Source organism: Manacus candei, unplaced genomic scaffold (assembly GCF_025592945.1).
Source record: "Manacus candei isolate 608988 ecotype Guabito, Panama unplaced genomic scaffold, ASM2559294v1 h1tg000048l, whole genome shotgun sequence".
In the NCBI taxonomy this organism is placed as follows: domain Eukaryota; kingdom Metazoa; phylum Chordata; class Aves; order Passeriformes; family Pipridae; genus Manacus; species Manacus candei.
Window position 1 is genome coordinate 12,143,488 of NW_026138096.1, and position 18,376 is coordinate 12,161,863.

The 18,376-nt window shown below is 37.5% G+C and overlaps 1 protein-coding gene across 16 annotated transcripts in view; it reads right to left on the reverse strand.

Moving 5' to 3' along the window:
- The window catches only part of CTNNA2 (catenin alpha 2), a 463,212-nt gene that overhangs the window by 35,955 nt on the left and 408,881 nt on the right, over nt 1–18,376 (reverse strand). For all 16 annotated transcript variants that reach the window (XM_051798209.1, XM_051798208.1, XM_051798196.1 and 13 more), the window contains 2 exons: nt 9,392–9,543; nt 1,941–2,054 (listed from right to left, as the gene is read on the reverse strand). In XM_051798209.1, coding sequence (XP_051654169.1) covers nt 1,941–2,054; nt 9,392–9,543 — 266 coding nt within the window. The remainder of the gene's footprint in view (nt 1–1,940; nt 2,055–9,391; nt 9,544–18,376) is intronic.

The window sequence follows — 18,376 nt, forward strand, 5'->3', positions numbered from 1 at the left end:
TCATTTCAATGAGTCACTGCAGAGTGTGGAATGGGCTTCTGCTTAGCATGTTTTCCTTTTAGGTTTTTGTCATTTGTTGTTTCCTCTGACATATTGCAATCTATGTTATTCAGGAACTGTCCTTATAATGTATTATGTTTATACAGTGTTTGCAGCTGATCAAAGCAGAAGGTTTTAAGTGCAGCAATAATAATAACTGTAATAAATGTAGTAGAATTTAAGACTCCTAAGTCCCTAGGTGAACTCAATTCTTAGTAAAAAAATTACTGCAGTCTTTACTTGGTTTTCAGATCAAGAAAGGATGATATGCTACTAGTCCTAAATGTAACCAAAAAATGGAAAAGACTATGAAATTTGATAGAATACTCTGTACTGTACCTCAATTCTGCTGTACCTGAAACTTACTTTATTAGTCAAGTCTTTGAATATAACAGAAAGCACTTTATGCTCTTTAAAATATAAAAATCACAAAATATAGTCATGTCCCTCCAGAACACAGTTCTGTCATCCTTCTCACAGTGAGGCATCCAGCTATCATTTTGAAATTCTTGGTACTGCGTGGTTTTCACTGTTATTTCCTGGTCACCCAGCTCTCTGGGATAGGATCTACAATCCATCTCTCTTCTTGTAGATCAAAATGAATATATGTATTATGTCCTTGTGATTTAGTGATAGAAATCCAGCTTTTCTGATACATGGTATTATTTATTTACCATCTGTGTTCAATATTCATGGAAATTAATTTAAGACAAAAAGAAATATCTGCCCATTACACTGGCTCCATGTCTCACATTTCTCCCATACTTTTAAGTAAGCTTCTTTTAGATTTGTGTAACTCTTCTGTTTCTTTTCAGGGTGTAAAATCTTTATATTAAGTTCCAACATACTCTGAGTCCTAGAGCAGCTAAAAACTCCTCTGTCCTGCTGCTCTGAATTGATTTTTCAAAGCATCATTGCCTTTTGATCTTTAGGTTCTCAGCCCTAAAAATCCTCTTGCAGAATCCAAGGTAAGAAATCCCCATTCCAGCTACGAGCTTTTGCTAGTGTTTGTTTAAGTGTGTGAGGACACATCAGAAGAAACCACAGATTTGTGTGAAACAGCCATAAAAATCATTCAGGTAACTCCCAGTTCCCCACTGGTCCTCTGCTGGAAAATGTTTAAGGCTTATTTTTTAAACTCTCTTTCCAGTCAAGTATATTTTCACGATGTCATTTTCCCCTCCAATTATATTCTGATGGGTTTTTTAATAATGTGATATGAGCAGCCTATTCAGTATGAAGTAAACATTCATCAGAGGGTGGCATAATCCCGAGTGTTAACAGGAATATTCCTGAGTGTTAACAAACTTCACTTCCCCAGCACCTGTGACCCCTGAAGCACTCATCAGCTTCATTTGCAATCCCCGTGCACAAGCTGAGGTCGCAAATCACAATGACTGGAGTTTATCATGATGTAATTACCCTGGCAAAATTACATTGACTCAGTAGCAAATGTCTTCAATTACAATTAAATTACAGGGACTACTCGGTAGCTTAAACAGATCTTCTTGACAGGTTTGCACACTGGGAAACATGACTAATGTAAGATTTCTCTGGATACGGCACATGGTGCCCTGATGGGATTTTTTTTATTTTTTTTTTTAATTTGCTGACTACTCCCACAGCCTTCAGCACATTCCAAACCTGCAAAGCCTCCTCTTACAGCAGTAGCTGGAGCAAACAGCTGATACAAGGCACCATGACAGCCTCAGGAAGATCATTCAATGAAGTCAGTGCTACTCCAATAGGTGCGACACGAACTTTCAACACTTGGGTCGGGTTGGTTCTGTCCTTTCTTAAATGACCCTGAAGACTGGAAATCACTGCCTTTGCTTTCTGAGGCACAGCTTTTTATTGGTGGCTATACAGACATCAATGTTTTATGTGGGGTTTACACTCACCCTGGCACTCTGGCCAGCAATAAGCTGGTCATCCTCAGTCTGTACACTTGTTCGGCTGCGAACGTCATAATCTTCCTGCTCGAAGTCTGAATCATCCTCCAGCTCTTCAGGGGTCTAGAGAGAGAGAGAGACAGGGAGAGAAGGCCAAAGAGAGGAGATGACAAGCTTAGAAAGAATACAGACAAAGTCCTATGCACAGTAAGCTCTTATTTCATCGATCCCTTGCCCAGGAAATGCTGTTCTGTTTCCCTTTTAAATGAACTTGTCTGCCCAAGCAGTCAGGAACTGAAATTGAATTGTCTTAAAAATTAAGTTGTTTCACCTCTAGTTTTCTTTACAAATAACATTTGTCATTACCTTGCCACAACTTTTCTTACTGCAATTTCTCTTAACTCTGTTAACATGATGAATGCAGTTCCAGGAACAAATATTCTTTGGAAACACTAACAACTAGAATGCTGTATTTCAAAATAATGTTATTTCTTATATAAATGGACACTAATACTATTATATTACTGGAAGCTACATGTAATCTTCAAAAGAGAAAGTAAATATCTGGGAGAAAGCAACTGGCATCCTGGAAGAAAAATTTATCAAAACAAATAAGAGATTTCCCATTAAAAGAAATTGTAAATGATGTCAACTGGTTTTCAAATAAATATAAAGTTTATAACCTGTGTTATCTTGTTAATTCACATGGTTCTTTTCAGATACAGGGCTTTGGAATTTGACTCATCCCCTGACTGAAATCATGTTATCTCCATTGCTGGTGCTACAAATGGTGTGAGGGTCTCTAAGCAGATTGGTTAAATCTAGTTACATATATGCAGGTTTCAGCTTTTTTAAAATTTCAGAGGGAGGGAGGAAAAAAATAACTGATGGATATGTTTATTTGGGCTTTTTCATCTTCTAGAAAAAAATTAGGAGAAAAGAATTTCCTTATGTATATACAGAGAGACAGTATAAATAAAATCACTATTTAGTACTAAATTTATTATAGATGATGCAAAAAAAGAGTCTTTAGAAAGAAGATTATATTCCATTTTGTGACTGAATAGCCTCTAGGACAACAGTCTGGCCATGAGTAACTTCTGTAGGTACAATACATGATAATGGTGATAGAAGAAGAAGATCACAGTAACTGTATCACCTTACTGGATACCCCTGTGTGCCCCCAGTGTCAATCTCGAAGGCCATTACAGAAGAAATCATCCATGCTGGCATTCCATGCTTGGAGGCAACGTCAAGCTTTTTAGCAGAGGTGCTAATCATTGCCAGTTGTCATTACAGCTCTGCCTTGAAGATGCTCAGTCACTAGGAACTGCTCCAAACCCTCTAACACAACGTGGAGAAGTCTTTTGGCGGTGTTTATATTCCAGCCTGGCTTCCAACGTGAAGTGCACATCACTGTTTGGAGCTGCATGGTGAAGTGCACAGGATGGGGAGAGTAAAACACAGCCATCATCATTTGGCTTGAAGAGTATGAATTAAATATGTGTTTTGATGCCGAGTGCTGGAGGAAGAAGTAACCAAGTGTGACAGTGTGGTAATGGAACTCAGGCTACATCTCTGAAGAGAGACATGTACAAACAGCGTGTGTAACAGGACAGACAGCACGAGAAGTTTAGATGAGAAATGAATTTACCTTTTCTCTACTGTCACAGGAAAAACAGAAAGATTGGTACCCATCATTAAAATGACCAATGGTCTTGTTTTCCAATCACCTTTAATCACTTTATTTTCTCTGCTCAGCTGCCTGAGGGCAGGGTGTGACCTTAAAATCTGTCACAAACAAACAAGCTACAAAGAGAATCATACAACTCCCTGAGCAAAGAGAGTATTTTCTATCATAGGGCTCTGCCTGCACTTTCCTGGGAAGAAAAGGAATAGGGTGGAGAGTTTCAACTCCTTCTTCATAAACCTGCTGGCTCTGACCCATCCTCCAAGTCCATTCAACTACCCATTTTCACTGGTCATTGTAACACCTGTATCCTTTCACCCCCAAATATCCTCCTCTTAGTTTCTTCTGTCTCCACTTTTATAAATAAGAATATAAAAAATAAAGTGCAGTCCCCCCCAGGCTTTCATAGTCAGACTTCAGTAAAGTAAGGGTGTAACATTCAAAATACACATCTCAACACTGTAACCAGTAAGAACATCCATGAAGATGTCCCTTAGAAAGCAAAAATATTCTGAAAATTCTATTCAAGGATTTACTCTTAAAGTAAGATTCAGAAAAAAACATATTGCTGTTGTTGTTTGACACTCCTAACATTAACATTTGTGGTCTTTCAAAGACTGAAATTTAATGGGTATAGGTGTTGAACTTGGAGAAAATGTAGTGCAAACCAAAAGGACCAGTAATGCAACTAATACACTCCAAGCACAATACAACTCCATATTTCTCCTCTGTACATGTGAGATCTAATTCAAAATGATCTTTCAGATTCATTTCATTCTCTTTAGGTTTTTAAGTGTGGTGAATTTAACATCCTTGTTTTCTTCCCCAGATAGCTACATTTTTCATTGAGGGGAAGGACTGGAGTCTGTCTGATGCCATTTCAAACATCTTCATGCTTTTCAGCCTTGCACCATTCCTTTGTTTTAGCTGATCTCTTGGACATGCAGCCCACATAGAATAGAATCTCCCTTTTGTTTAGACACAAAGGTATAAAAAGAAATATTGAAGTTCCTTGACTTAAAGACTTCTACTCTTAGCAGGGCCTTCTAAAAATACCATAACAACTCTAATTTTTGTGTACAACTAACAGGACCTTGGTATTTAAAAACCTAGTTTCCGTGACAGCAGAGTCTGAAACTCAATTTATCTGATTTAGAGGATGGAAGGACTGGATCCGTCTTGCAGACACATGGACTTATGGTCACATAAATGTAGGAAATATGAATTTGAGACTTGTTTCCAAACAAAACTGACAACTGCCAGTGGCAGGAGAAGCTACAGTAATTTTCAAAACTAATAGATTTTATGAGCTGACTGATTTCAGCAGAAAACTGGGCCATTTTCATCATTTTTAGTCTGTCTGGTTTGTAGCACAGGTTATAAGACTTCCCAGGACAACTTCTTTTTCAAATAGAGCATCTCTACTACACAAAGAGCATATTCTTCATTCATCTAACTCAGATGAATTCTTCCAGTGAAGAATATTCTTTCACAATCCCAGATAAATCACCCAGTAAATACATACTTTCTCTTTTAAGATGCATGTTTTATTTCTAATATGAATATGGTGACTTTCAACTTCCAGGCGCTGGAATATTTTGTTTAAATATCTCTCTGACTGTGAGAGTAAAGAGCTTGCTGTAAACAAAATACCTTCCATCACTATTTTTTTTTTTTTATCTTTTGTGACTGCTGTATAAAAATGGGAATTATACAAGTATAAGTCATAAAATGGTATATATATGCAGATAAGTGCTGTTTGTTTCATATTTCACCAACTCAAATATACTTGATGAAGATAGAAACCCCACTATGCTACACTGCTGTATGCACTTAGAAATTGTAAGATGCAATTATAAGAATTTCAACACTGTGAACACCAAGTCAAGCTAACCTTGTAATGAGAGGAAAGACTGAAAAGATGAAAAGATACTCCCCTATTTTTTACCACAAAAATGCCCTTTAATTCTAAAAGATAAGGAGAAAAAAAAAAAAGTAGACCTTATAATATGCTTTTATATCCAACTCCACACTCTTCTGTACATTTGTTTTGGTACAATTGAACCCTGAGTGATTCAGGTGCAAGCAGTACCTGAGTGCCTAAGTCAGAGAACCTCTCTCACTGCAGGTCTTTGGTTGTTTAATGATTTACAGTAAAACCTAACACTTCAAATTCAGTCTGAGAAGTAGCAGGCAGTCAATGCAGACAGTGGACCCCATAACACCCTTTGGAGATAGGCTGTTTCAAGAGATGATGGGATTCTGCATCAAACCTAGTTTTCCAGAGGACCTGAAAAGTTGCAGCACTTTGGGTTTCTCCACAGTGGCTGCCCCACAGGTGATGATGGCTAAACCTGTACTGACAAGTGTGGAAGAGTGGAAGGGCATTAACACACCCAAACAGTCTGGGGATAAGGACCCCACACTGCCCTCATTCCATTTTTATTCAGACTCATTGTAGTCTTCTCTCATGGACTGAAAGCCCCTTAAAGATAGAACAGAAATGCAGTTAATCATAGAATTGTAAAATAGAACATCCTGAGTTGGATCCACAAGGATCATCGAGTTCAACTCCTGGTTCTGCACAAGACAGGCCCCAAAAAAATCCCACCATGTGCCTGAGAGCATTTTCCAAATGCTTCCTGAACTCTGTCAGCCTTGGGGCCATGGTCACTTCCCTGGGGAGCCTGTTCCAGTGCCTGACCACCCTCTGGGTGAAGAACCTTTTCCTGATATCCAACCTAAACCTCTCCTGACACAACTTCAGGCCATTCCCTTGTGTCCTAAGGGGCTCACAGAGCACATCCTCCCAAAGAATCAAGTTTCTGTGCTCTAAGATTACTCTGTAAAATGAACAAAAACACAGCAAGAAGGAGCACCTGGAGATTGGCTCCAAAAATGCACTCCTGACCCAAACAGATGTAACACTGAGGTTAATGTAGATGCCACTAAAGGCAAGGTTTCTAATAGCAAAGGCCATGTGTGAAAAGAGCAAACTGGCCTCAGAGAGACATAAGAATGAGAAAAGGTGCCATTGTGATTCCTCCTAAGTGCAGAGAGGGTTTCTAGCTAATAACTGAGGGAATTTCATAAACAGCTGTGAAAAAACAAAGTGTAGTTTAATCCCTGCACAGTAATAGGAAAGATGTCGGAATGAAATTATTATTTTCTATTTTATTTTTCGGTTCTATAATTATACTCTTAAATTCATTTATACTACTTCTTAAGTTGTGGAAGGGATTTTTTCCTCTGTGTAGTTCATAATAATAGTCCTCAATGAAAAAATGAGTCTCCTTTCTCCTCCAGAGGGAAAATAAATTCTCCCCTTGTGAAAGAAAAAGAGAAGAACAGAGATTATCTCCCTTTCCTTCAGCTTACCAAAAGTAATAATACCAACCAAAATTAATTTTAAAAGTGGCTTTATTTACTCTATGAAATGAGAGAATCATCTCAGATAAATTCAATCTTTCACGGCTTGCACACAAACAATCACTGCCTGAAAATAATTGTGTCAGATGCTCTAAAAAGTTTGCAAGGTCGGGTTTTTGTTTTTTTTTTTTTAATAATTCTTTGAGAAGTTTTATAGCCTGAATTAAAGGGGTGCATGAGATTTGATAAATTATTAGATAAAAATATTCTAAAAACTTTCTTCTATAGCTTAATGCCTCACCCTTTAATTATACATTCCATTTCAGGGTGACATGTTCAGATGGGAATGAGTATCTCAAAGTGAAACTAATTTTGTTTTCTACAGAGAATAAGGTTCTGATTCAGCAAACTCTGGTCTGTGTAAGCTTATATATGTGGATTTTTCCAGTTAACTCACAAGGATAATGAGTCCTTTTATGTGCTTTAGTTCTCTGACTGGGTAAGGAGTACTACATTTAGCTCCATAAATACATTAATTGTCTGAATGCAAAAATAAATCTTCCTAATCTGGGTAAGCAGAATTCATTAACTCATATCATACAACGAGTGGAAAGTAGTAGTGATACAATTGCAAAAGTAACTTGGGAGGACTGCAGAGCCTGCATGCTGATCAGCTTTCCAAGTAAACAGAACAGTGAGGCAAAAATGAAATAAGTGAATGTGCCTCCAGAATATAAAATGGTGCTCTGTGCTTAGCAGAAACATCTTACCAGGACAATCTCATGGCAGCCTCTCAGGGACAACTCTGATGTACAGGAGGGTGCTGGAAGACAGAACTCTGTGTAGGGGATGGGAAAGTGTGTTTCTATAGGAGATCCCACCTGATGGTTGTGCCTCATGAAGCGATTTCAAATGACTAGAGAAGACTAAAATGTGCTAAGAAGTGCTTCTTGTCCTAAGAGAAGTTTGGAAACTGCTTCTACAGACTAAGGAACTGGATAATCAGGGAGGGAAAATGGAGATTCTTTGCTATGCAGATCTTTCATTTCATAGAACCACAGAATCATAGAATGGTTTGGGTTGGAAGGGACCTTAAAAGCCATCCAGTCCCACCCCCTGGCATGGGCAGGGACACCTTCCACTAGCCCAGGTTGCTCCAAGCCCCGTCCAACCTGGCCTTGGACACTTCCAGGGATCCAGGGGCAGCCACAGCTTCTCTGCCCAACCTGGGACAGGGCCTCCCCACCCTCACAGGGAAGTAATTTAAGTAAAGATTTCCATCCTAGTCCAGAAGAGTTGCCAATACTATGATGCTGCAGACCCAGAAACAGGATGGGTTTGCCCCTGTCATCAGTCATGACTATAATTTAGGCTACCTGAGATGAGCACTGGGAATGAGAATGGAATTTATGTTTCACAGTTATAAAATTAAGCCTGTCAAAAGCTTTTTCTGTAAATGTTAATACATAGTGAGAGATGACTAAAATGGAGCTATTTTGGAGTGCTCCAACTGCCTGAAGTCTTACATTAGAGCCATAATACACTCCCAACCACAAGTGTATGTTACCTGTTTGCTCAAAGGGATGAGTTGGTGTTTTAGCCCTGTTATTTGCTTCATAAGAAATAAAAATCCTCTATGATTTTCTCCCCAGCTTTATGTGTATGTGGCTCTCATTAGAGCAGATTCAAGGTAATTTGGGTTTCAAATAACAGTTTCAGTTGCTGAAGAGATGTCCAAACTTGGTTTGGTTTGCTGTTTTTATGTTTTAAATCTTTGACTGCAGACTACAGTGAAAAGCAACACACACCTACTCTCATAATAATGATGTTGTTCTGTGGTTTCTTTTATTTATTTGTTTGTTTTATTAAAAGATGTCTAAGCAAATTGAATCAACTGGTTAGTCAACACTGAAATGACACATTTATACCTCAATAAACATTCAAAACCATCCCTGCAGAGGCTCACTGGAGCAGCAAGATAATTTATTTATTCATTTAGATTTTAACCAGACCTACCTCACATCCTAGGCAGCACACATATATTAAGAAAAGAACCCAAATAAACAAAACAACAAAAATCTACACAAACTTTGAAGACCTTGGGAAATTAATTCTATTACTATGGAAACAGTAATGAAGTTTGCATCTATTGGTAGTTGCAATCAAATCTTCTCCGAGGTGATTAACATATTAATTGTGGTTCATCTACGAAAACAACCTCATCTCTTTATCTACTAATTCTTTTTTGTTGCATATACTTTTGTTTCGCGCTTGTTTCAATATCAACCTTTTCTGGCTTATTACAACGCAAGGTCGATTCCAAGAAGCTTTTGTGTTTCTCTCATCCAACGTGATACTTCCCTGCCAGTCCCAAATTTTACTCCCCGGGTGCTTCACATACCCTTATCATCAGAACAGCTTTCCTGATGTCACGAACTCCGTCGTAAACCAGGCGGGAGGCGTCGATGAACTCATTCTCCTCAAAGGGCTGGGGGACGTTGGCGCTCAGAGCTTCAATGGCAACCTCCACTTGCTCAGCAAAACGTGGCATAACTGGGTCAAACACAACAAAAGGAAGATTAGACACCTTCTTTCATGACCATTCTCCCCCCGCTCTCGGGCAGAGACTCTTTCCAACAGATGTGGGACACGCTGTTCTTACAATTCCAAGACACAGGAAGGCTCGTGGCATGGGTTTGCACCGATGCTGCACATGCAGGGCTCTGGCACATTTTCTGGCAGCAGAAAAATAATGATCTTCGCATTCTCTCCCCCAGTTGCACAACAAAGAATGGAAAGCTTCCTTTAAAAAGTGTGATTTACTAACTTTCAAAAGACTGCAGGATACCTGAGCAACCAGTTAACTACATTTAAAAGCTTTACAACTTGGAATGAACAGAGTACATATTTATACCAAGTGATCAAAGCAAACTGTAGCCATTATGCCCATTCATTTAGAGAACTAACTGCAGTCTAGCTCACACTGAATAATAATAATTATATAAAGGACAAAATGTAAAATCAAGCATATTACTTCTGAGAAGGCACTTAAATGAAACTTTTGTTTCTTCGCTATCATCATGTATATAATACAAAAAAAAGTCATAGATACTAGCTAACAGTATTATAAACTGTGGTATGAACTTTTTAATACATAGCTTAAAGCAATTATTACTTCTGTAAATAGTTTCAGGGCATTCCTTGACGCAGCAAGAGGCTTTTCTCCAAATTTTGTACAGGATTCCTTTGAAGGTATAATCACTTTCTGCACATCATGTTTGCAAAAATCTTCCCCAAATCAGTCCTCTAACAACTTACAGCCAAATCCTACAACAGGAACATGAATGTCAGGTCCCACTGATGATAATGCACCTAGGCTCCTGTACTTATTAACTCCTCTGCAAAATTTTAAATTTAATATTGGAGGAAACCTGGATTCACTAGAAACCTGGATACAAAATCCAGTGGGATTAATTTTAAAGAATTCAAGGAACTTGGGTCAAGCTTGATTTATAGATAGACATCTTTACATTATATTCATGTCATTTTTAATCTAGCATTTAGGTATCTAAATCATGTACCACTGGCTTTACTATTTTGGCAGTATAATTGGAAGAACAGGGAAAGATGATTCCTAAATCATTCAGTTGCCTTTTTTTGTTGTTAAAATATTACCTTTCCAGACTATCTTTTCCCTAGACCCTATTTTTAATGCATTACTTGGTAACTTGAACCCAACTGATGAATACAAAGGGGATTTTCCAGTGTTATTTTCATCCAGAGCAGTGACAATCTTTCCTAGGAAGGAAACTTTCACTGTGACATGAAACCACATTTTCTTCTTGACTGAATATCCTTAAATTTATTTTAATCATAATGAAAACTACATTTTATACATCTTACTATTTGGTTTAAAGTAAAATCACAAAAAAACATGATTCAAGAATAGTTTACATTATGAAGAACAAGTGGCAGCAACCATGAGCTCAAACTTGCTGTTTCTGGCACTCAAGTATTACTCACTGGATATTAAGGGGGAACCCTTTAAAGTTCAAGATATAGTGATTCAAATCTTATTTATATGTATATACACACACACACATACATATATATATATACACATATATATATTTGTTCATGAACACAGATGAAAGAACAAAATTGTATCTTCCATGAAGATAATATTCAGTAAGTGCTTGGGATATATTGAAGAAAACAGGAAAAAGTGGCAGCAACAATAGACTTTAAAAAAGTAAACATTAACAAAACATTGCCAGGCAGAGGGGAAACATTCTAATTAGAAAAGAAGCATGAGAGAGCTGGAAGTTTTGGGAAGAATATTAATAAATGCATATATCAAATTATCTTAATTAATAGAACACTTGAAAGTGTAGTAGGAGACTAGTACAAGTGCATAAGGAAGTCTTTAGACTGATTATCAAAAAGCAATCATTCAAAATACAATGAAAAGAAGTAAACCTAAAGAATAAATCAGAAATTATTTAGGGTCATAGGGATAAAACAAGTGAAACTAGATATGCAAAAATGACAACAAAAAGGAGGCAAACCCCCTAATATTAAGGGTTAAATTAAATTTAACCTTAAATTTCTGTCTAGAATTTCCTAACTAGCAGAGGTGGTCAGGTATTTGATATAATTAACAGCAGATGCTGCAGACCTGAATTAGGAATGGGCAGTTTGGAGAACATTTACATTAACATAAGGAAATTTATCTTTTACATATGCCTTCAAGTTATCAGAGCATGGTAAAATTTACCCTGTAGTTCTTAAGAAAAAATAAAAACAATTTATGAACCATCTTTTAGAACTCAAGGAACACAATAACAGTGAAAATTCCAGGGATTTAGAAAAAGAAAAAAGGAAGCATATACCTATTATTATAAAGCTAGAGAAAAAAGGAAGGGAGATTTATAGAATATTCAACATAATTTTAGTACCCAGAAAGAAAATGAAACATGACATAGAGCAATTAATTTTTAATTGTCTTGTAAATAATAAGCAGATGTTGGACAGGCAATGGATTTGTCAAAATAGGTTGCACCAAGCTTTTACAATATTTTCCTTGACAGGGCAGGTATCAGTGGTAGTGGGGAAGCAGAAATGATACAGCTTGACTTTGGTAAAATCTTTGCAATGGCCACCTGGGGGGTTCTTAGAAACAAAACAAGGGAAATGCAAATTAAACCACTGTAAGGTGGAAAGTTAGATTTTATTAGTTTTCCTGAATTAACTTGACCACACGTGTTACCACAATGACTTCCACTGGGTGTGGAAGCCTCTTCCACCTGTTCTGACTTTGCAGAGCTGGCTATAATTTAGTCCTTAATTTACATTGCTACACGTGACCATTATCTGCTCTTTCAAAATGGAAATAGCTATCAAACTACTTTATGAATTGCTTGCTTGTCGACTGCATTTTTACATCAGTGCTCACTTTTGATTAGACAAGCAAGAAAAAACATCTTAAACTAATAAGATGCTATTACTTACAGCTTCTCCATGCATATGTGGCCATTTAATGCAGTAAAGTTTTTGAAAATTGAGTTGAAAACTGTATTATTCTCCAGTTAAGGTTATTGAGCTCCATGACAAACAACCTCCAGTCCTTCTTATCTATCATTTCCTGTACAACGAAGGATATTCTTATCCCAATAGCAAAAGAATTACAAGTAAAATTCAGGCAAAGGCACGGACCTGTATCTGGAGTTAAAGCTTGCAAATGCATCAGATAGAGAATGATTCATTTATTATGCACAGAGACATTGGCTATGAATTTTAGATTCAGAAGCAAATCAATACTTCTGGGGAAAAATTAAACATTGGTTTCATAGTTTGAGCCGTGGCCTTGAAAACAGTTATGCATATGCTTAGACTGAAAAATGTGAGCCATTAACACTTCTGGGCCTAACTACATGAATTAATTAGGCACCTGCATAAATGTTGACAGAATCAGGTCCCAAGTTAATAGCAACACTTCTAATTTACTGACTTTGTCATTCCAACAAATAAAGATTTTAAAGCTTTTCTGTGGATCAGTTTTTGATGGCAGAGAAAGTAAGATCACTGCCAACAAAATGTAGGTTGAATGGTTGCTGGAGAAAAACTGGGAATCAGCAAAGTTAAAATTACTTCCATTTTATCAATTGATTAATTCTTTTAAATTATATAATTTTTGCTATCAGCATAATACAAAACTAGCACAACAATTCATGCCTTGATAAAACTTGTATTTTTTGGTGAACCAATGTGTTCCACAAAGAAAATATTTTCTCTAAAGCTCTTCTTGTTTTTCTCCCACTCAGCCATATCTCCTACATATTAAAATTATCAAGTAATTATCTGTTTTCTAAAAATATATTCCCTATTGCCCTTTTCTTGTATGGCAATCAGTTTGTACTGCAATTTTCGTACTTAAAAACATGGTTGCAAATTTTGTTTAGTGGTATGGGAACAATAAGATCACTGACAGGGAAATGTTAGGTTATATAATAAAATTATTGAGATAAAAAATTAAAAATGTTTGGGCGTTACTGTTCACAGCATTAGAACAAAAAAGTTTCATTAATATGCAAGATTAAATGATTGCCTCGCTAATTTACTGCACTTTTACGGCCTTATTATTTAGGAACTTGAATTCTTGAGAATCTTAAGTAGATGTGAATGTTCAGAAATATAGAAAGGGATAATTAAGACACAAAAAAAAGCAATAAAGGTCAAGGACCCTCCAGGTGCATGAGTTTCTAATTCTTAGTAGCATCGATGGGAGTCAGGAAACTTGGCCTGCTTTTGTCCTACTTCATACACCTGAAAGTTATAAATCTGCTTCCCTTTACAAAGCAGAAAGGAAGAGATGTTTCCATGAGACAATTAATCACACCCACTTTAAGAAAGCAGTTAAAGCTCAACTGGATCAAATTCTGGCATTCCTCTGCCCACCGAGTAGAGAGGGAGGTCAGGTGTTTGGCTTAGAGCAGATGTCTGCTTTGCACAACCAAGTTTAGGCATAAATAATCCCATTCATGCACCAAATCCTAGAACAGTTTTGGCTCTTAACCAGGAGGGTTCTGGCTGAGCAAGACATTGCTCCTTTCCATCCGAATCTCACTGGAACTGAAGGGTTCCCAGAGGTCTCATCTTTGGGGTATTTTTCTGGCCAGAAGACTATTTCTGAATGGCATCAGCAGAGCTGTTTCTTAGAGCTTCATTTTAAAGAGACAAGCAGCTGCTCCACTCTCTCTAGTACCCAGGAGGTACTAGAATTTGGATCCAGGAATTTGGATCCAAAGACTGGGGGTTGTTCCCTAGAGCCAGACTGTCCCCAGACAAATCAGAGAAGTGACTGATCTCCTACACTCTGCTGTGTCCATCTCTGTCCTCTGGCTAGCTCCTGTTAGCTCTGTATTCATTTAAGCATTTGTAGTTGTCCTTCAGAAATTTGATTTTCCCCTACTCCATGTTCATAAGGTGCCAATCACCCGATCAAAGCAGCCCTTAAATGGCTGTAAAAATCTGGTCTGATTTGGGTAAGATTATTCAAGAAGGACATGGCAGTCTAAAGGTTTGGACCACCACACTGCTAAAAGCTGAAGGAAGGATCCCTGAAAAATGTCTGTGCTTCTCCTAAACATCACAGTTGTTTGTGTCACATAAATCAAGGAAATGATCTAGAATGACTGTCAGGAGTCAAAGCTAAGGGTTATCAGGGGAGACTAATAAAGAAAAAAATCCATGAATGATCCATGAATACACTAAAAAAAAAGATGCTCTGTTAGGAAAAAAGCTCAGCCATTACCCATATTTAATAGGTTTTAGTATGAGAAATTCCCAAAGCTATAGCTTAGAAATTTCAGTGTTCTGGATGAAATTTCTCCTATTTTTTTTTTTTTTTTATTAATCCATTAATTTAACTAGCTGAGTAAAGAATGTGGTCTACCAGGAAGTTTAAGATTTTGAACAGGCATTTAAAAGATAATTCCTATGGGAAATCTGACATACTCTGTCAAAGACAGCACAGTTTCTCAGATTCATTTGAAGGATGAATAAGGAATGAAACATGATCCCTTATTTAGCTTGAAGTGTTTGTCAAAGTCTGTTTTCAGAAGAACTGAACATTCCTTATCAGAAGATTCTAAATATTTCATGAAATGTTTTTAAGTCCTGGTCTCATATAATATAATTTACATTTCAGTCATGATTATTATATTGCTAATTAAAAAGAAAAAACTTTATAGAATTCTATTATACAATATTTCACAGAATCACAGTATTGTTTCTGTTGGAAAAGACCTCTCAGATCATGGAGTCCAACCATTCTTCCAGCACTGCCAAGGCCTCCACTAAACCATGTCCCCAGGTGCCACATCCACATGTCTTTTAAATCCCTCCAGGAATGATGATTCCACCACTTCCCTGGACATCCTGTTCCAGCCCTTGACAACCCTTTCTGTTCAGAAATCTTTCCTAATATCCAGTCTAAACCACCCCTGGCACAACTTGAGGCTGTTTCTTCTTGTCCTGCTGATTTTTATTTGGGACAAGACATGGACCCCCACCTGGCTGCACTCCAGGGAGTTGCAGAGAGCAAGAAGGTCCCCCCTGAACCTCCTTTTCTCCAGGCTGAGCTCCCCCAGCTCCCTCAGCTGCTCCTCATCAGTCTTGTGCTCCAGACCCTTCCCCAGTTCCATTACCTGGTAGGACAGTATTAATCCAACTGGTTTTCCAAGAAGCAGATCTGATTTAAATATTCTGTTGCTTGGGCTGATGTATGTTTTGTAACACACATTGTGCATGGATATATCTTGCCTGTAGATACATATATTAATTTGCTGTCATAGATAAAGAAATGACCATATATAACCATGTCTGTGTTTCATGTCACTGGATTGGGTTTTCAGACCGGTTACCCTTCTGTGCTCAGAAAAGTGGTCACTGATTTCTGTTACAGTTAAAACTCCTAAGTAGAAATGTGACTTCTCTTCAGTTCTGGATATCAAACCCTGTGTGTCTGTCATTGGTGAATCTTGAAGGAGTAAAAGCAAGATTAGGGCAGAGTGCTATAGCATAGAGAAGGATGAAATGCCACTGTCCAATGCACAAGATTATCTTGCCCCTTCTTGCCATTTGCTATTCAGGTTTCCCCCAATGAAATGGTTAAAAGTCAGACGTAAAATAATGAATACCCACACCCTACAGCATTTTACAGTAAACACAAGACTTTCAGGAAGAATCAGCCTTCACTGCCAATACACTGCACCACTGATTTACCCACAGACCATAAAACCAATGTTCTCAAGCTTTCCTGAATTTATGGCCAAGTCCTGACCCTTTGGCCCATATGTGTTAAGTCTTCTCTTCTGGCACTTCACAGAAAGCTCCAACTTAATCTGTGGGTTTATGCAACTAAGCAGGATGACGTGGGAATGGAAGAAATGGATTTGTTCATGTGCAGTACAGGTGAGCTGCACCTCACAGAACTTATGGGGATGTCTGGAGTTACGTTACCAAGTGTTGGGAGACAGGGACACACACAGGGGAAGGAAAAACAAACCTTCCGACTTTTTTCAGACCGAATTGTTGTTTGCAGAAAGATAAATGTCAAGGGAGAAGTGAGGTAAGTGTTGTTTGCCTCATGGCCAGGTACATCACAAGGAAAGGTACATCCCAAAGTGTTCAGAGAAGGATAACAAATGGCAGCTGCAGGGACAGATGTGCCCCACCAATTTCAGATGTCTCATTCTCCTGTCTACCTGTGCAAGACTACAGGCAGTGAGCACCCCCAAAATTTTATTCCTACTAAACAGAACTCCCCTCAGGTTATAATTTCAAATAAAAGCTAACTCTTCAAAAAAATCCCCTCAAGAAAACAGTCCCATGCTGTTGGACACAAAATGGGTTATATAACACAAGCAAACCACCCTTTCTGGCTTAGTTATAGGTTTGTGTATATCTGTATGTAGGTGTGTGTAGGCAAGGGGATGCAAGGAATACCAGTGCTTTTATTTTAAAAGATTATTGTACAATTCTCACTTGTGTTCACAAACATTCTCTTGGAGCTAGTGTATATATTCACTGCATTTTTCTGCCTTTATTTTCTAGACTTGGTAAATTTCTCTCCACTTCCACCACCATCCTTCTTATTTTAAAAAATGTTTTTTAACAACACAAGATTTTTTGAGAACAGATTTGAACAGCAACTAAGTAATAACAGTTTATGAAAATGGGCATTTCTATTATATTAACCTACTGTTCATTATATAAGGTGTCTGGCACATCCAAAATAGATAATCCTGGTATTTTTAAACTCTCACTGAGTTAAATTGCATCTAAATCTCGAATTTTCTTTAATTATGTAGTCCTTATCTTGACCTTCTTCCATTCTGGAAGACCTTCAGGTTGTGGAGATCAAAGTGGAAACAACTAGTTGGTGTGTTCAGTGAGCATCTTCCTATAATTACAGCCTAACATCTTCAACACTGTTGTGAGGGCTGTTAAGCATGGAAAAAGTATCTTTGCTCAGCTGCCCCTAATGATTCCATATTTTTTCTTAGAGGATGAATTAGCTCAGAACCTTCCTGTCTCTGTAGATAATACAGTTTTAATTGTTCCACTTACCTAGAGAAATTAAATAAAAATATCTTTTGGCCTTGTCTTTCTGACAAGGAAACTCCCTCATTCCTACCAGGTAAACCAGCAAATTTTTCTTCTGCCTATTCACCTGTTAATTAATACATTGTACACCAACCACAGCACTGACCCCTGAAGCATCACGGGATTTATCTTTCTGCCTGCTGAGAAATGGACATTTATGCTTTGCTTATGCCTTGTAACCAGCTCTTAATTCATCAAAAGCCTTAACACTTACTCCATGGTTAACCATTTTCCAAACAGCTGTGTGTGCAGGACCTTATGAAAAGCCTTAGAAAATCTAAATCAATTATGTTGTGTTTTCCTTTAGTACAGTATTCTATTTTTAAACTCTAAAAATGCAGAGAAAAAGAAATAGTGTTTCAGCTTTCAGCCACAGTGGCGATCTATTCATCTCTTATGTGTCTCATTTAATTGTTTTATAATGCATTTGCTGTGATTCCTCACTGTATTCCTCTGTATCTTGATCACAGTCTCTCTGGTTAAAAATCTTTGGATCAAACCAAGCACAAGTGGAGCACAATCTTGGGTATTCTCTGCTCCTTTTGTAAAATACCTTTTCTTTAATAATGAATAATTTTTTTTTTTGTTGGTAATACCTTGACCTTTACATTTCAGTTTAGCAAAACTTTAAAGAAAATGCTAGAGTACTTTGCAGAATAAAAGTCATAATTTCATCAAAATTCCAGGATTAATGATCTCATGTTCTCAGGATGATGGT